This window comes from Nicotiana tabacum, chromosome 3 (genome assembly GCF_000715075.1).
Source record: "Nicotiana tabacum cultivar K326 chromosome 3, ASM71507v2, whole genome shotgun sequence".
In the NCBI taxonomy this organism is placed as follows: domain Eukaryota; kingdom Viridiplantae; phylum Streptophyta; class Magnoliopsida; order Solanales; family Solanaceae; genus Nicotiana; species Nicotiana tabacum.
In genome coordinates this window covers 201,385,197-201,405,662 of record NC_134082.1, presented here as the reverse complement: position 1 = coordinate 201,405,662, position 20,466 = coordinate 201,385,197, and the positions used below count along the sequence as shown (strand labels likewise).

General features: G+C 39.5%; 1 protein-coding gene across 1 annotated transcript; it reads left to right on the top strand.

Moving 5' to 3' along the window:
* Positions 1-725: 725 nt before the first annotated feature.
* LOC107813012 (uncharacterized) lies at positions 726-3,322 on the top strand. The gene is made up of 3 exons (XM_016638213.2): positions 726-938; positions 1,111-2,691; positions 2,825-3,322. The coding sequence occupies exons 2-3, from the start codon at positions 1,165-1,167 to the stop codon at positions 3,320-3,322; spliced, it is 2,025 nt and encodes a 674-aa protein (XP_016493699.2). The 5' UTR covers positions 726-938; positions 1,111-1,164.
* The last annotated feature ends 17,144 nt before the right edge of the window (positions 3,323-20,466 follow it).

The following is a 20,466-nucleotide window of genomic DNA, read 5'->3' as shown; positions in this document are numbered from 1 at the left end:
GCTTCAAACTCGTGGATTAAGGTATCAAGATTACTCATTTGGAGAATAAGACATAGCGAGGAAATTAGCTCCCTATCTTGGGTTCTACCGCACGATCTGGAGTATCAAAGAAGGGTGAAATTCCTAAATATCCGAGTAGCCTCCAATTTATTGATGTGGTCGACAATACACCTATAAGAAGGACTCTACTAGACACGACTCTGAGACATCCTAGGACATTTTAAAACCTTAGGCTCTGATACCAAGTTTGTCACGCCCCAAAATCGAGGAGCCCGACCGGCGTTCAACCGAATAAACCTGACTGAGCAAGCCTGTTAGATTTCATTCTACCCCAAACTAATTCATGAATAAAGAGGAGATGAACTCCATCTATCATACTTTGTAAATATTTCACTAACAACTTTCATTTTGTTTCCGTTAGCACTTTTAACCATACAACAACAACAACCACCCAGTATAATCCCATTTAGTGGGGTCTGGGGAGGGTAGTGTGTAAGCAGACCTTACCCCTACCCTTGGGTAGAGAGGCTGTTTCCAAATAAACCCTCGACATCCTTCCCTCCAAGAACTTCCCACCTTGCTCTTGGGGAAACTCGAACTCATAACCTCTTGGTTGGAAGTGGAGGTTGCTTACCATCAGAGCAACCCCTCTTGTCTCTTGTTAGGAGTAAGATAACTTCAAATATCGTATATAGAAGTCTACATGCATTTCCTATTGTTTTATTGTTTCCTATGGAAGTCACTTCATCAAAGAAAAATATCTGATACATTATTCAAAGAGAAAATAGGTCATGTTGGATATTGATTGGTTAATAAAGGGAGTAGCAGTAGCAACTACTTCTATGGGAATTCTCAAACATGGCAAAGAAAGTTCAGCGAGCAGGTCATACGTTGGGACTTAAAGGCTAGAGCAATAGGGATTTGACCACTAGGCCAGGGTTAGTAACTCCGTTTCAATTATAAACAGGAATCCAGCTAATATATGCAGTTTAATATGCTATGGTTATCCTGACAAAGTTCATGTTTGAGTGCTGCCCTGTCAATATTAGATAAACACATTTCTTTTTTAATTTGGCTACAATAAAGCAAAACCATTTTTACTTCATGCAGAAAAAAGAAGAGAATTTGCTAGGCGAAGCATATGTAGTATCAGACAAACTGATCATGGAGGCAGACAACAAAGTCCATCCAATACCTGAGGTTGAAAGAACTTCAGAGGTTGAAAATGTTAAGGATCCCATTCAAGGTAACAACGGAAAAGCTGAGGGTGAAAATATTTTTGAATCACCCTCAGTTGCCAAGGCTGTTGAAGGAATTAGCAGTTCAATGGAAGTCCATGTGTCAGTCGATACACCAAACAAGTCAGGCGAAGAGATGTCAGGGATTTCATTCCACTTTGGGGAGAAAACAGAAGACCAAAAAGTAGAAATCAGCTCAAATGAAAATATTTCTTCAGACGGATACACACAAAATGTAAAAGAATCAGCAACTAGCTCGGACAAGGATGAGGGATGCATGACACAAGAAAAACCCAATGGACATTTGACAAAGACAATCTCAAGTCAGATTGTACACATGCTAGACTATGAAGAGAGTACCACAGAACATTTACTAGAGGATACAACAGAAAAAGAAAAAGTTTGTCATGAAGATGACAGCACAAAGCATGTACCTGATACCGACAAAGGAAGAGACTCATGTGAAACAATCATTGAAGGAAAAGAAGAAAAAGAGACAATGTCATCCATTTTAGAAAGAACAGAAGGGACAAACGCTGAAGCAATAAAATCACCTGGTCACACGAAGGATGAGAAAGCACTCAAAGATGAGAAAGACTACGATGATGATAGAAGTATTTTCATCTCCCCCCAAACAGAGTGCCAAACAGGAGAGGATGAGAAAAAAGTGACAGGAGATGGAGAGGGTGCAAGGAATCTGCTTGTTAACCCATTTGTTAATGTTGTAGAAGAAACCAGGTTAGATGATGCTGAATCAGATACGAGCAGGAAACATGGGGACAACTCAATTGAGAATGGAAACCAAGAAGCACATCAGTTTAACGAAATAATAATAAATACAACATCCAAGGACATTGATGATATTCAGAGCTCAGACATATTGGTATCTTCGTTTACAGAAGAAAGAGAGGACATAGCCCCCAAAGAAGATACCAATTCTGCACCATTAAGAGATGTCATCAGAACTGTCTCAGAGAATGATGCCAACACGAGCCGGCATGAAGAAGAAAACCAAACCAAGATGTTTGAGAATGCCACTATAATTGATCGCAGAGCAAGTAAAGCAAATGAGTCTGGAAAAAACCATGTCCAAATTGTTGATGATTCACAGGTAGCGTGCGAGGAAAATGTGCAAAGGAAAACTGACCAGCTGGACATGCCAGAAGGCTCAAAAAGAGAAAGTAGAGATGACGAAGCATCAGAAATTGCAGCAGAAGGGCAGGAAATTGCTGAAATTCCAAAAGATAACAAGTCAAATGACATCCTTTTGGAAAATGAAGTGGAAAAGAATCTCACTGAACTCTTGCATGTCACTGGTGACGAGATTGGAAACTCATCTTTCGGGGAACTTATAGAGACAACATCCGACCATAAGCTTGATACAGCCACCAGTTCAGAAGATATCCATGGTGGTTTGAAGGGAAAATGCAACATGGATGACAATAAGGAAGAGGTAACTCTACTGGAAAAGATGAGGATCAAGCATTGTTACATAATTTATCCGTCCTATTAGTTCTATATGTGCAAGGAATTCACATCTGCTTATCTATTGAAAAACTAAGTGAAACTTTAAATTCTTCTTGCAGAATATGCCAGTTGTAGACTCGAACGACAAGACCAAGAATGAAATTTCATGCAATACCAATCATGACGCTGTTGACTATCCAGCAGTTGAGGAAAAACTTGAAGAACCAGCAGTTGAAGAAAAACATGAAGAACCAACGGTTGAAGAGAAACCTAGAGAACCAGCAGTTACGGAGAAACATGAAGAACCAGCGATTGAGGAAAAACCAGCCGTGGAAGAAAAACTTGAAGAACCAGAGGTTGAGGAGAAACATGAAAAACTAGCAGCTGAAGAGAAACCTAGAGAACTAATAGTTGAAGAAAAAGCTGAAGAACCAACACCGGAAGAACTAGAATTTGAAGAGAAACCTGAAGAACCATCTGTTGAAGAAATACCTGAACAATTAGTAGTTGAAGAGAAATCTGAAAAACCAGCGGTTAAAGAGGAGAAGTCTGAAAAGGTAACTCTCTTGGAAAAGGTGAGGATCAAGCACTATCACAAAGTTTATCCATCCTATTAGTTCTGTATGTGCAAAGATTCGAATCTACTTATCAATTGAAAGATTAAGTGAAACTTTAAATTCTTCTTGCAGAATATGTCAGTTGTAGATTTCAATGAGAAGACTGACAGTGAAATTCAATGCAATACCAACAATGATGTTGCCGACTATTTATCAGTTGAGGCAAACCTTGAAGAACCGGAGTTGAAGAAAAACCTGAAGAACCAACGGTTGAGAAGAAACCTGAAGAACCATCAATTGAGGAGAAACGTGAAACACCAGCATTTGAGAAGAAACCTGAAGAACCAATAATTGAGGAGAAACCTGAAGAACAAACAATTGAAGAGGAGAAACATGAAAGGATAACTCTCCTGGAAAAGGTGAGGATCAAGCATTGTCACAAAGTTTATCCATCTTGTTAGTCGTGTATACGATACAATTTACATATGCTTACCTACTGAAAGACTAAGTAAGACTTTAAAGTTCTTCTTGCAGAGTATTCCAGTTGTAGTCTCGAACGACAAAACTGAAAGTAAAACTCCAAGCATTACAAACAATAATGCTGCTCACTTTTATAGAAATGAAGAAAAACATATTTGTCAAATACCAATATTTTTAATTTAATCTCCAATACCAAACACCACCCATAACCTGTCTACGGAGCCTCTAAATATAACTGAAGAGTAATATGGAAATGCTGGCAACAAGGCTCTGGCTATACCTCAAAATACAAAGTACATGATAAACAATGATACAGGACCCCGAAGTGAAGTAGGGCTCACCAAGCCAGCTGAAAAGAGGATGCGCCACTAGCTGCGACCAATACTGTATGCTATGGGACCACCTACATCCATTTAAAGATGTAGCGCCTCCGGCAAAAGGAACGTTAGTACTGTCGAATAGTACTAGTACGTAAAGCAAACACAAATCTTAATAAAATGAATAGTGAGAACAAATAGAAGGCAGTTAAAATAATCAATAAGTACTTCACAGGATTACAAGGAAACACTAAATAAGGACCACATCGTTCTGATTCAATTTTTTCATCTCTTTAGGTTAAATAATCTTTAGTGCCAAGTGCCACAACCCATAATGCCGCCGTGTTTTTACACGGAGTCCGGTCTCGGCCCGACCGGCTAAGCCATCCTAAGTGAGACATATCCAAATCCACAATGATAATCAGAAATCCAACGTAAATGCCCCCATGTGTACAACATGGCATCCGATCTCGGCCCGATCGGCTAAGCCATCTCAAGTGAGACGTAACCTTATTCACAGTTTCATCCACAATGCCACCTTGTTCTTACACGGAGTCCGGTCTCGGCCCGACCGGCTAAGCCATCTCACTTGGGACATAACCTCTTTCAATTATTCATTTAATTCACATTTCTTTCCATCTTCTATTACATGACACAAACATCCCCATTTATTAAGTAGTTCTTGGCACTTGGACATATTTTAAAATTCTAGTCTTTCCCTTTTTATTTGTTTGAACAACAGTATCATTCATGTCAATAAGTTCTATCAGATAAAACATTGCACACATAATGAAAAGAGCTTGGAAATCATAACCACGTTCTCAAATAGCATTATTACATGGTAAACATTTAGAACAATTATGGAACATAAATCTTTCAACCCAACACATTAAGACAACCAATTCTATCATGATCAAGTCAAAACTTACACCAATTATTCGGACACCAAGAGTTCAATTATAAGAAGAAGAGGGTTAGCCATACATACCTCAATAGAGCTTTTAAGCAAATTCTACTCTTTGAAGTCATCTTAAAATGGTTGAGTCGAGGCTCATTTCATAATATAATCACATTTTCTCATGTCATAGGCATCACCAGGCACAATTATAACTCAAGTTGTCGGCACGTTGACCACACTCTATTTCCCGAATTCATTTCAAACATCTTTACAGATTACCAACAACTAGACACAATCAATCAAATACATTTTGTACATATGAGAGCATTTAAGAGTATCAACCATATCAAGTTTTCTCACACAATTTGGCTTACTCACACAATTTGGCATACTACCCTTTATTTGAAACACGACTCAAAGCCGTAATATTTTAATATGCAACTCATACTTAGAATATATATATCTTTATTCATAAGGCTCATTTTGGAATAGTCATGTTTATGGGTAATAACCCGGAATATAAGATTTATGAACTTTGAGCCAACCATGCTTGAACTTATGAAACATTTATGGAATTTGATTCCAAGAGAGAAAGTTTAGCCAACATACCTTGTTTAAGCTTTTCTTAAGTTACTACAAAGTTCCGAAAATTCTAGCAATCCCAATCTACTTAGAGACATAATAAAATCGAACACAAATTAGGAAGATATTCATGGTTTCATCTCATTTGAGCATTTTATCAAATACTAGTTATGCATCTTGATTTCAAAGCTCTTCTACAAGATTTCCTTCATTCCCCAACCCAATCTTTACTTATTTGTGTTCAACAATCTTTCCACAAACCTAATTTGTACATGCATGTATACATAATACTATTACACCCAAGAATCATACCTTAATAACTCATCTTATACCCCAAATTCGAATTAAAGTCTAGTGTATAGAACCTTACTTCTTAGATGAAGATCTTGTGATTGGTTTCCTTGATTCTTGAAGATTGATGAGAGATTGAATGGTTATAATGCTAGGCTTCCTCCTTCTCTCTCTAAAATGCTCTCACCTCTCTCTAGATTTAGCATAAAATAGCCCCAAATGAACCCCCAAGGCTTATTTATCAAAGTGAGTTCGGATATAAAAATTTCCAAAACTGACCCCCAAAGTCAAATATGTGGTGTAATTATACTATAGCGTAATCGATATGTAGGTAGGAGACTTGCAGCATAATCATTATGCGATAGCATAATTGACAGCATAATAAATTATGCGATAGAATAATCAACATGCGACAACATAATTTTTGCCCGACTCTGCTTTTCTATGCGACGTGTATGAGGTCCGCAGAGTCATTTTGCGATCACGAAATTGATCGCAAATCCTGCCTTTGGTAATTTGTTCATAACTTTGTGTAGGAATGTCCAAATGACGAAAGGTTTGAAGCGTTATAAACTAGACTCGAAGACCTTTCATTTGATAGGTTTTTCATCACATAAAACCTCATATATATATTTAGATATGCTCGTCCAAAGTGTGGACTTGTGCGAACTCATTTGGAATTTTAGCCTATTATGAAATTTTCCAATTTGACTTAGACTTAGGCCTTTCCTTGGACCCTAAATTACTTATTATATGACTTATACACTTATTTGACAAATCCAATTGATGTCCATCATGTTAATAGCATGAAAAATATTATAATTAGCCTACCTGGTACCACGAAATCCTAAATTAATTAACAAAATTTTTTTCCGGGGCATTACAGCCGCGTACGTGAGGTAACGAGTACGTACACGCGCTATTTGTCGTAAACTCGATTTTCACTAAATAGTAACATGTCTTTCCTCTTATTTGAACTTATTAGCATGTGTAGTATCGTGTCAGACTAAAAAAACATGCCTACTCGCCTTAACGATTTACTTGAACTACGTGCAACATGTTTAGTGGTTTTACCTATTTTCTCGTAACTTGTACTTAGGTTAAATTGTAAGATTTAGTGTAGTAACTATTGAATTCTATTATTTGGCTGCATATTTACTTTGGGACTACGGAACGTGATTCCGGGAGATCCCCATGTCTTGCATATTTACTTTGGTACTACAGAATTGTATTCCGGGAGATCCCCCTGCACATTTACGTTTGAAACTACGAGACGGTATCTCGGGAGATCCTTTGTTGTATTACTGAGTACTGAGCTATTGTTTTTTTCATGATTTCCTCCTTGTTACATTTTTGCCTTATTACTGCGAAGTTTCATTTTTGCTTTTTATGTATGTATGTATGTATGTATATATATATATATATATATATATATATATATATATATATATATATATATATATTTCAGTAGGGCCTGACCTGACCACGTCACTACTCGACCGAGGTTAGGCTTGGAACTTACTGAGTACCATTTTGGTGTACTCACGCCCTTTCTTGCACATGTTTTTCGTGTGCAGATCCAGGTACATCTTACTTGCCTCATCGTTAGCGCAACCACTGCAGCTTATTGGAGATTCAACGTACATCTACCCGCGTCCGCAGATCCTCAGAGTCCCGCTCTATCCATTATTTGTTTTCCTCCTTTATCCCTTTTAGATACAAATGTATAGAAGAGAGTTAGATAAATTTCTTAGAGCTTGTGATTCGTGATTACCGGGTTTTGGGAATACTGTTTATATTCGAGTGGTATCTTACTTGTATATGTCGAACAATATTTTATTAGTATATAGTATCTATTGAAGTTTAGTTGTTAATTACTGCTTTATTTCCGTTATTTCGAAATTGTTAGGCTTACCTAGTGATAGCAACTAGGTGCCGTCACGACATCTTACGGAGGGAGAACTGGGTGGTGACAAGTTGGTATCAGAGCTCTGGGTTCATAGGTGTCGTGAGTCACAAGCCAGTTTATTAGAGTATCGCTGATCGGTATGGAGATGTTTGTACTTATCTTCAGGAGGTTATAGAACTATTAAGAACAATCATACTTCTTTTATTCTCCTTGTCGTGCAAGTTACTGACATCAAATTCTAAAATTCTCTATTCTATTATTTCTCACAGATGGTGAGGACCCGTACTAGGAGATCTGACGATCAAGCACCCGAGCCCCTGCCAGAGCCGCCAGAGGTCGGGGCCGGGGTAGAGGACGACCACGCGGTGCAGCCAGAGCTCCTGCGTGAGCTACAACAGAGAAGCCCCCATAGCTCTAGCTAGAGGACAAACACAGTAGGTTTCTGCTGCACTAGCCCTCCGAGAGACTCTAGCCCAGTTCATGAGTATGTTAATGAGCCTCAGGGATGCTTAGTGCAAGGAGTTTGAGCAGCTGTACTAGAGTTCTATGACTGTGTTGGAGTATACAATCCATTTTAGTGAGTTGGCTCGACATGCACCAGTCTTGGTTGCCACAGTTCGGGAGAGGGTTCGTTGCTTCATTGAGGGACTCCACCCCAACATCAGGACCAGTATGGCCAAGGAGTTGGAGATGTATATCTCTTATCAGCAAGTCGTGAGTATTGCTAGGAGAGTGCAGGGCATGCTTGCCCAGGAAAAAGAGGAGAGAGATTCCAAGAGGTCTCGAGAGGCTAGTTATTATTCTAGGGTTTGTGCCCCAATAGCTCGCCATAGTAGGGGGTTATGTGAGTCGCCTTGTTCATTCAGCTCTTCCAGCTGCCAGTGGTGTTCCAGCTCCTTTCAGGCATTATGAGCCTTATTATGCACCACCAGTATCCAGTGTACCGCCTGCTCGGGTGCTATTAGCGGCTAGTCCAGTAGGCCAGGCCCGAGCAAGTCACAACAGCCACGTCTTCCGAGGGGTTGTTTTGAGTGTGGCAACACTCGCCATATGGTAAATGATTGCCCCAGACTTAGGAGGGGTGTACCTTCACAGACTTCTCAGCCACCATGTGCTCCATGGGGTCCTCCAACAATGCTTCCAGCCTAGCTACCACCCCACCCACTCAGCCAGCTCAAGATTGAAGTTAGGGAGGTTGAGGTTGCCCTAGAAGGGGAGGCCATGCCAGCTATTATGCCCTTCCAGCTCTTTCAGAGGCAGTTGCTTCTGATTCTGTCATCATATGTATTGTTCCAGTCTGTCATAGAGATGCATCACTATTATTTGACCCTAGCTCTACGTATTCATATGTGTCCTCTTCTTTGCTCCACATTTTGGGGTATCTCAGAATGCGTTGAGTTCTCCTATTTTGTTACTACTCATGTGGGAGATTATCTTGTTGTGTACCACGTATATCGGTCATGTTTGATTGCTCTTAGTTGTTTTGAGACCAGAGCCAATTTGTTATTACTCAGTATGGTAGATTTTGATGTTATCTTGGGCATAGACTGGTTGTTGCCTCATTAAGCTATTCTTGATTGTCACGCTAAGATCGTGACGCTGGCTATGCCAGGCTTGCCGAGATTAGAGTGGAGAGGTACCTTAGAGTATACTCCCCGCAGAGTCATTTCATTTCTTAAGGCTCAGCGAATGGTTGAGAAGGGGTGTGATGCGTATTTGGCCTATGTGAGAGATGTCATTATTGATACCCCTATAGTTGAGTCAGTTCCAGTAGTGAGGGACTTTCTAGATATGTTTCCAGCTGATCTTCCAGGCATGCCGCCCGACAAAGATATATTAATTTTAGCATTGATTTTTTGCCGGGCACTCAGCCCATCCCTATTCCTCCTTATTGTATGGCTCCTCCTAAGTTGAAGGAGTTGAAGGAGCAGTTGTAAGAGTTGCTTGATAAGGACTTCATTCGGCCCAGTGTGTCATTTTGGGGTGCACCGGTCTTGTTTGTGAAGAAAAAGAATGGTTCTATGCGTTTGTGTATTGATTATCGCCAGCTGAACAAGGTTACAATGAAGAACATGCATCCATTACCTCGCATTGATGACTTATTTGATTTGCTATAGGTTTCCAGCATGTTTTCCAAGATTGACTTGCGTTCAGGCTATCATCAGTTGAAGATTCGGGAGCCGGATATCCTGAAGAATGCCTTCAGGACCAGATATGGTCATTATAAGTTTCTTGTCATGTCTTTTAGGCTGACCAATGCCCCAGCAGCCTTTATGCATTTGATGCACAATGTGTTCCGGCCTTATCTTGACTCCTTCGTTATTGTGTTTATTAACAACATCCTAGTGTATTCCCGGACTCGTGAAGATCATGAGCATCACCTAAGGACTGTGCTTTAGACTTTGAGGGAGAAGAGGTTGTATGCAAAATTTTCTAAATGTGAGTTTTGGCTTGACTTAGTGGCATTCTTGGGTCATATAGTATCGAGTGATGGGATCAAGGTAGATCAGAAGAAGGTGGAGGCATTGCATAGTTGGCGTAGACCGTCATCAACTATGGAGATTCATAGTTTTCTGGGTTTAGCGGGGTATTACCGTCGTTTCATAAAGGGATTCTTATCTATTGCAGAACTTATGACCAGGCTGACCCAGAAGGGTGCTCTGTTCAGGTGGATAGAGGAGTGTGAGGAGAGCTTTCAGAAGCTCAAGACAACTTTGACTACAACCCCAGTATTTGTATTGCCTACACGTTCGGGGTCTTACACCGTCTATTGTAATGCTTCGCATATTGGTCTTGGCATGGTGTTGATGCTGGATGGTAGGGTGATTGCCTATGCGTCCAGACAGTTGAAGGTGCATGAGAAGAACTATCATGTCCACGATCTTGAGTTAACAACTATTGTTCACGCCCTGAAGATCTGGCGCCACTACATGTACGGTGTTCCTTGTAAGATCTACACCAATCACCAGAGTTTGCAGCACCTGTTCAAGCAAAAGGTTCTTAATTTGCGTCATCGGAGGTGGTTAGATCTATTTAAGGATTATGACATCACTAATTTATACCACTCGGGGAAGGCTAATGTGGTGGCCGATGCTTTGAGTCGCTAGGCAGAGAGTTTGGCATAACTTCCAGCAGTAGAGAGACCCTTAGCAGTGGATGTTCAGGCCTTAGCCAGCCTGTTTCTGAGATTGGATATTTCGGAACAGAGCCAAGTATTGGCTTGCGTGGCCTCTTGGTCTTCTATTTATGACCGTATCAGGGAACATCAGTATGATGACCCTCATCTGCTCATCCTTCAGAATAGGGTTTGGCAAGGTGATGCTAGAGATGTGACTATTTGTGATGATGGCGTGTTGAGGATGCAGGGCCGGATATGCATGCCCAATGTGTATAGGCTTCGGGAGTTGATTCTTGAGGAGGCCCACAACTTGTGGTATTCCATCCATTCGGGTGCCGCGAAGATGTACCAGGATTTGCGATAGCATTATTGGTGGATGAGGATGAAAAAGGATATATTTGGGTTTGTGGCTCGGTGTCTCAACTATCAGCAGGTTAAGTATAAGCATCAAAGACCGGGTGGCTTTCTTCAGAGGTTAGAGATCCCTGAGTGGAAGTGGGAGCGAATCACCATAGATTTCGTAGTTGGGCTCCCACGGACTTCGAGTAAGTTCGACGCTATTTGGATGATTATGGATCGGCTTACCATGTCAGCTCATTTCATTCTAGTGATGACTACTTACTCTTTAGAGAGGTTGGCTGAGATTTACATCCGAGAGATTGTTTGCCCACATTGTGTCCCAGTTTCCATCATTTCAGATAGAGGCACACAATTTACATCACTGTTCTGGAGAGCTATATAGTAGGAGTTGGGCACTAGAGTGGAGCTGGGCACAACATTTCACCCTCAGACGGATGGGCAGTCCGAGCACAAGACTTAGATTCTAGAGGATATGCTCTGTGTGTGTGATAGAGTTTGGAGGGTCATGGGACCAGTTCTTGCCACTTGCGGAGTTTGCCTACAATAATAGTTATCAGTCCAGCATTCAGATGACACCGTATGAGGCTCTATATGGTAGGGGATGTCGGTCCCCAGTGGGTTGGTTCGAGAAGGGAGATGCCCGATTATTGGGTACAGACTTTGTCCAGGATGCCTTGGATAAGGTGCAGGTGATTCATGGTATAGTTTGCATGGTCCAGTCCAGACATAAGAGTTATGCGGACCGGAAGGTTCGCGACTTAGCATTCATGGTTGGAGAGCAGGTCTTGCTTTGGGAATCACTTGGGCGTCATGAGGTTTGGAAAAAAGGGCAAGCTGAGCCCGAGGTACATTGGTCCTTTTGAGGTATTGCGGCGTGTTAGGGAGATTGCCTATGAGATTTCTCTACCTCCCAGCCTAGCAGGAGTTCATCTAGTATTCCATGTTTCTATGTTCCAGAAGTATCACGATGATCTGGCTCATGTATTGGATTTCAGCTCAGTCCAGTTGGACAAGGATCTATCTTATGTTGAGGAGCCAGTGGCTATTTTGGATAGGCAGGTCAAAAAGCTAAGGTCAAAGAACATTGCTTCAGTAAAGGTTCAGTAGAGGGGTCAGCCGGTCAAGGAGGCGACTTGGGAGACCGAGCAAGATATGCACAGCCGTTACCCTCATCTTTTCATAGATTCAAGTATGTCTCTATGCTTGTTCGAGGACGAATGATTGTTTTAAGAGGGGGAGGATGTAACGACCCGGCCAGTCGTTTTGAGAGTTAAAGCCCCAATCCCCTATTAACTACTTCCGCCGTATCTAATTCTGCTATTGTGTCTTGCCGGGAGGGTTAGTTTTGGTTTTCAGAGTGAATTAAAACACTTAGTCTCTTAATTGGAAGCTTAAATTGAAAAAGTCGACCGGATGTCGACTTGTATGTAACGACCTCAGATTTGAATTTTGACGGTTCCGTTTAGAGGTGTTCAAAACCGAACCGAAATCGAAGCTTAATGGCTTATTGGTATCGGGTTAACAATTTAATGGATGGGGAATGAATTAAATTTTTTTTATTAACAGCTTATCAGTTTGGGGGCGGATTATTCAATTTTCTTAACGGATTATCCGTTAACCCGTTAAGAATATATATATATATATATATATTAATTACTAAGAAAAGAAAAGATGTCATATCGTTATTTCGTTGTTGCTGATGTCAGTATTCAAATGCTTATTCACTTGTACAATGTCTTAACTTCTTTCTCGAAGAATATTAGTGATGAAAGTAAAAATAAAAAGGCGTATATATTATATGTGATTGTGAGTTTTAATCAAGATGATGAGTAACTGAATTATCCTGAGTTGAGAGTTTGGAGAATTCATATTGACGACTATTTTAATACTAAAAATTGGAAAGCTGCTACTCTAATTTCTCCTTTTTCTTTCTCAATTTTCTATTTTGAGTCACCGGTTAGCAAACAATTAATGCACGCAATATAGATTGAATTAGGCCGATAAACTATCGGATAACCTCCCGATAAGAACTAAACCGATACCAATCCGTCCGATATTTTATCGGGTGGCTATCAAATTAATACATTTAAAAGCTGATAACCGATAAGCCAAACCGTTAAGTGTAAATAACCTCTCAATCCGTCTGATAAGCAGCCCTAGTTCCGTTAGCTTCATTAGGTGATTTTGGACTTAGGAGTGCGTTTGGAATGTGATTTGGAGGTCCATAGTGGAGTTTGGCTTGAATTGGCAAACAGTTAGAATTTTGGCGATTTTGGCCATCGGTGGAAAATTTGATATCGGGTTCGGTTGGATTTTCAGAGGTTGGAATAGGTTTGTAGTGTCATTTCTGACTTGTGTGTAAAATTTGATATCATTCAGACGAGATTTGATATGTTTCGACGTCGTTTGTAGAATTTAGAAAGTTTCAAAGTTTATTAGGCTTGAATCCGTGTGTAATTCGTGTTTTTAATGTTGTTTGAAGGCTCGACTAAGTTCGTATGGTGTTTTAGAATTTGTCGGTATGTTTGGTTGAGGTCCCGGGGGGCCTCAGGTGAGTTTCGGGAGCTTAACGGGCGAAAATTTGGACTTAGAATAATTTCTGATATTGCTGGTTTCTGGTCTTTTTGCACCTGCGGTGGGGAACCGCAGGTGCAGGGCCGCATATGCTGATGATCAAGCGCAGAAGTGGATTTGGAAGGAGTGGTCCGGGGTCGCAGCTTCGAGGTGAGTTCCGCATCTGCAATGCCCGCAATGCGACCTTTTGATTGTAGAAGCGGACGATGAGTTTTAAGTGAAAATCCACACCTGCAATGGCAATCCCGCAGGCGCGGGACTGCATATGCGGTTCTAGGTTTGCAGAAGCAAAATCGCTGGGCAGAAAAGGGGTAATATCGAAGGTTTGGTCTCATTTTTATTTTGGGACTTGGAGAGCTCGGATTTAGGCGAAATTTTGAATAATTTTTAGAGGAAGTTATTGGGTAACGATTCCTAACTCGATTTTGATTATATTTCATTAATATATTGTTGTATTCTTTATCTAATTAAGGAATTTGAGTGAGGAAGTTGGGAAAATGGGGGAAAGTTCCCCAACCGAATTTCGGAGTTTTGAGGGGGATTTAGGCGTCGGATTTGGATAATTTTTGTACGAGTGAACTCTGAGTGAATGGGTGTTCATATTTGGTAGCTCTTACCCAATTCCGAGACGTGGGCTCGGGGAGGCTTTTTGAGCGATTTTCCAATTTTTTGCTTTAACTTTGATTCCATTTTCTAGATTAGTTTCTTGTAGTTATATTTATGTTATGTAATTGGTTTTGGCTAGATTAGGGCCATTAGGAGTCGAATGTTTGTGGAAAGTGCATTATTTTGGATTGATTTGAGCTTGGTTCGAGGTAAGTGACTTGCCTAACCTTGTGTGGGGTAACTCTCCTTAGGATTGTTACTATTGTTGTTATATGAGCGCCGTGTACGTGAGGTGACGAGTAAGTAAATGGGCTATTTGTTGTAAAACCCGATTTTCACTAAATAGTAACATGTCTTTCCTCTTATTCGAACTTATTAGTATGTGTAGTATCCTGTCAGACTCAGAAAACATGCCTACTTGCCATAACTATTTACTTGAACTACGTGCAGCATGTTTAGTGGTTTTACCTGTTTTCCATTAACTTGTACTTAGGTTAAATTGTAAGATTTCGTGCTGTAACTATTGATTATATTGTTTGGCTGCATATTTACTTTGGGACTATGGAACGGTATTCCGAGAGATCCCCATGTACTGCATTTTTACTTTGGGACTACGGAACGGTATTCCGAGAGATCCCCTGTCATGCACTATTACTTTGGGACTACAGAACTATATTCCGGGAGATCCCCCTGCACATTTATATTTGGGACTACGAGATGGTATCTCGGGAGATCCCGTGTTGTATTGCTTAGTTATGACCTATTTTTTTCGTAATTTCCCGCTTGTTACATTTTAGCCTTATTACTGCGAAATTTCATTTTTGCTATATATATATATATATATATTTCGGTAGGGCCCTGACCTTACCTCTTCACTACTCGACCGAGGTTAGGCTTGGCACGTACTGGGTACTATTGTGGTGTACTCACGCCCTTTCCTGCACATATTTTTCGTGCGCAGATCCAGGTACATCTTACCCGCCTTATCGTTAGTGCAGTTGCTGCAGCTTACTGGAGACTTCAAGGTATATCTTCCCGCGTCCGCATATCCTCGGAGTCCCCCTCTATCCCTTATGTTATTTTCCTCCTTTATCCCTTTTAGATACAAATGTATAGAAGAGAGTTAGACAAATTTCTTAGAGCTTGTGACTCGTGATTATCGGGTTTTGGGAATGATATTTATATTCGAGTGTTGGCTTACTTGTACATGCTGAACAATATTTTATCAATTTATAATATCTATTGAAGTTTAGATGTTAATTACTGCTTTATTTCCGTTATTTTGAAATTATTAGGCTTACCTTGTCGTAGTGATTAGGTGCCATCACGATGTCTTACGGAGGGAGAAATGGGTCGAGATAAATTCTTTCATGACCCAAATCTCCCTCTATATGATATCGTGACGGCACCTAGTCTCTACGACTAGGTAAGCGTAACAACTTGCGAAATGACAAAAATAAAAATAGAATTTAACAGCTAGATTGCAACAGATAACTATAAAATGATAAAATGCTGCTCGGCTTGTACAAACGTCCCAACACTAGAGTATACATAGAGTTTCCAAAACCCGGAAAATCATAAGTCACAAGCTACAGAAGAAAAACTAGTATCTCTATACACCAGAGTCCAAGAAGATACGGAAAGGTAAACGACATAGGAGGGAATAGAGGGGGACTCCGAGGTCTGCGAACGCGGGCAGAATACTGATGAGTGGTGATTTTACCACTCATTCCAGTCTCTTTTCTTTAGATTTTATGTCCTTTAATTATAATAGGAGGTCGTTTATGGTATGTATTGTTAGATTTTCAGGTAAATGATGCCATGAAGAGAGTTGAATTCAATTGAAGTGGAATTGAGCAAAAAAGGGTTGAAACAATGCAAAACTCTTCAGTGATTCCGCATATGCGGAACACTGGTCACTTCTGCGAGGAAATGGCCGCATTCGCGGAAGAAGACCTGGAAGGCAGGAATCACATCTGCGGAACCGCACCTGTGCTTGAAGTTCGGATCTGTGGTGGTGCATCTACGAGTGTAAGTCCGCTTTTGCGGAACCAGTGCTTCATTGAAACCTCCCAAATATGAATATTGATATTATACAATGTCTACCGAGCTTATTATTGAATTATCGATTGAATTATATTACATGAAAACATGACGAGATTGAAAATTATTTATTATTTCTGAAAAGGCATCTTTATGATATTTTATGTTTAATACTAGCATATTTTCTGACTTATCCCCAATAAAAATGGTTTTGGTTAAATGTTATTACTCACTTAGCTAGCGACTCATTCCCCGATAATTTTTTTTAGAGAGACAACAGTTGACGCAGGCGAGAATTTCGTTAATTATAGCACATAGGTTGATAGTTCTTGGTTAGCCTCGCACTTGTTCGCGTGGGCGGAGATTTTATTTATTGTTATGGTCTTTTTTTTGAACTCTTAGAGTCGTTACATAGTCCTCCTTTTAGTGTCGTGAGTATTCATTTGTTAATATGGACTAGTTACTAGGATTGTACTTTCTTTCCGTATTTTTAGAGTTGGTTTTGGTTTTATTATGTTGAGGAGGTTGGTAATATTGGTAGAAACGCGTTTGTGGTTAGTTGATGAAGATTATAACTGATTTAGGTGAATATTGGTTGGTTGTTACTTGTTTATGAGATAGGAAGTTTTTTGGGATAGTCCAAAAATAGGGGAAAATCTGTCCGATTTTCTGGAAAATACTGACGAGGCTTACTTGGGGGCACTTGCTCCTAAGTGTCGGTCATAATCCTAAATTGGGTCGTGACACCCAAGTCCGAAATTATCATACGTACCTATTGGAACTTTCAAATCCCGATTCCGAGGTCTTTCGATCAAAAGTCAAACCTTAGTCAACTCTTCCAACTTAAAGCTTCGGAAATGAGAATTTTCTTTCGAAATCAACTCCGAACTTCCTGAAATTTAATTTTGACCATGTGTACAAGTCATAATACCTGACGTGAAGCTACCCAAGGCCTCAAATTGCCGAACGACACTCTAGAGCTCAAAACGACCGGTCGGGTCGTTACATTTTCCTGGTAAGGTTTTTAATGAGGCAGTAAGCAATGCATATTATTAATAACTATGTACAACCTCACGGGTTTTTCCTAATGAATTCTTAATGAGGTATATTTTTGTTTTGACATGGACATCCAAGGGGGAGTATTGTAAATAGTGTATGGATCAATATATGTCATCCTTATACTGTGGATACTTGTCTCTGTATCTACTCAATAACTATCAAAACATATATCAACTATGCCTATAAATAGGCTTTGTAAATGTTTGTTTAATTGAGATAACAGAAGAAGAGATAAGCCTCTTCTTTCTATCTCTTTCAGATTTTGATATATTGCTTTTATTTCATAACAATATATAATTCAAGATGAAGTGAAAACAGAGAAAAAACAAAAAAAGAGAAGATAATCCAACCTCTTGGAAGGTGCAGAGGAAGATTTTACGGCGACCGATAGGGACAACGTGATTGGCTGAAGAGGAATTGTGATGGATGAACTCTGAAGCGTAGAACGCTAGAAGCCGAAATCCAAATAAGGGAGAGAACCCAAAGAGTTTGTAGTTTGAGAACTTTTTGTAACTTTAGGATTTCTTTAATAAATGACTTTAATTAAAAATTACTTTTAAGATTTGTTGTTAATTATAGATAAATGTAATTGAGTTAAAAACCATTTATAATAACTAGCTCTATTAAATAATTTTCCTAATGTGTTTGCCATGTGATCACGCCCAACTCTAGTCCTAAAAAGGATAAGCGGTCCGGAGTCGAATCCCACAGAGAACTAAGGCGTAGTTATATCTGTTTAATATCACTAAAAAGATAAGTTTGAATAATTTTATAAATTATAAAGATTGAGATTTATATTTCTAACTAATTAACTAGCAAATACTAGAAAACGATAAAATTATCAACTAACAAGACAAAGGGTTGGAGACTAAATTAGGAGGTCTAGAGTTATGAGTTCCCCAATTGTCGGAATCTTTCTACCTATGTTCCCTACAATTTTTGCCAATGTATTCTCTACTAATCGTGATCACTTTAGGTGCCGTAATTCTCTCTCGAGAAACTATAATAATTTACTAGACATATTCTTTCGAACTACACTAGTTGGCTTTATCTAACCGCTTAATATGACCATGTCAAGGCTTTGTTATTTTTAAACCTGCCTTTAAACCCACTGTATTGATTTTTCACATACGTTAGGAGTGCCGTTATTCAATAACTACCTAAATATGTACTCTCTCTCGAGCACTACACACTAAATAGGCACATTCAATTGATGACCATTCAATCAACAACAACAAACACGTAGTTGAACAAGTACAAAAATCCAACGGCTCAATTATATAAAAACATAACTAGAATTTATCCTACAAAAGATTCATCAAAACTCTAGATAACAAATTAGATATTCATAATAGTATGTAAAACTACAATACTAAAATTCATAACTAACAATGAAAATAGGAAGAGGAAGGAAAAACTCGTAGAAGAATTCCCCGCCTTGCTCCTATTGTGTCTCTGCCTCCTTAGGTCGAATCTGTGTCAAAAGTATGTCCAACCCCTTAAAATACCCTTTTTCCATGTATATATATACCAAGTAGGGTCGGGCCTAAACAATTATACCTTCTCCTACGCAAAAAGGACAATTTTTCAGGTCTGGACGCTCGCGGTCGCGGCAGTATTTTCCCAGTGCACTGCCTCAGTCCGCGTCCAGGTCCGCTGTTGCGGTTTCGACCGCATTTTTCAACCTGTTCCTTTTGGAATTTGGAAAATCATAAAACATGAAAGTTGTAGTCTTTGAGTTAGCTTTCCAACCATATATTATATAGCCCAAATGGAATTTGGAGCGCAGAGTTATGTTTATTTTGCTAGATAGTGCGCAATATGCCTACTCGAGTCTTTGTTTGTTATTAACTATCAAATTTGACCACCGAACACGATTCCAGCTTAATTCTTTGGGCTTTTACTCAGACTTCAAAGCTCCAAATCACTGTAATTCATTCCATAATATCTATATAGCTCGGAATCACTCCTACAAGACATAAAACACACTATTAGTGCAAAACACTAGCGATTAAAGCTCAAACTCAATTAAAGTGCAGTAAATTAGAGTGTAATAAGCGACTAAAATACAAAATTATAGCCTATCATCAATACTCCACACTTAAACCATTGTTCATCCTCGAGTAATCAAACTACACTTTATATAGACACGACCTTTTTAAACAATTCTCTTGACTCATCACACCAAGAGTATTTAAAATAGACTAAGCACAAAAGCATAACATCTTCACCTCAAGATTTGACTCATAAGTACCATTCATTATTCACAACTCACCCACTTACTCTACCATAGAGGTCACTGATATCACCTTTCCTTCATGAATCAAGCGCCCTCACATAAAAAAAGAGAGTAGTTCCACACAATAAAATTTAAGAACACTTAGGAACTCAAGATAGAAAGAATTCACTGTCTCTCAAAAATAATAATCATATGCCACAAAAAATGCACCATAGGCTTGCCCGTAGTGTACTACTCTACTACTTGAGCTCATTCAGTCTAGGATCAAGTAGGACTTTATTTGGTTGTAATGTAGGCTGCGGAACGGGCAGGATACATTTAGATATAAGAGTGACTACACCTCCCTAAGCACTTTAATGCATATACTTTAACATTCAACCCCCACACTTATGTCAAACCAAAACTCTACCTTCACATCAATGCATATTACCCCATTATTCTTTAAGCATATTTATATTAAAAGCCACCACTTATCAAGGAATAATTTTTTTTGCAGCAATACAACTATTTTTTATTTCTTTTTAAATTCAAGTGGATCTTACTTTTTCAAAATAGTGCACCTTTCTCCTTATTTTATTAGTTCCACTCAAAAACCAAACCAATCATGTCACCACCCTAACCCCGAACCCGGTCGTGATGTCGCCTCTCGTGAAGACAAGGCCAGCCAGTTCAAACAATACTAAATAGCGGAAATATCGTTAACAATGCGGAAAGTCCAACCCGACACA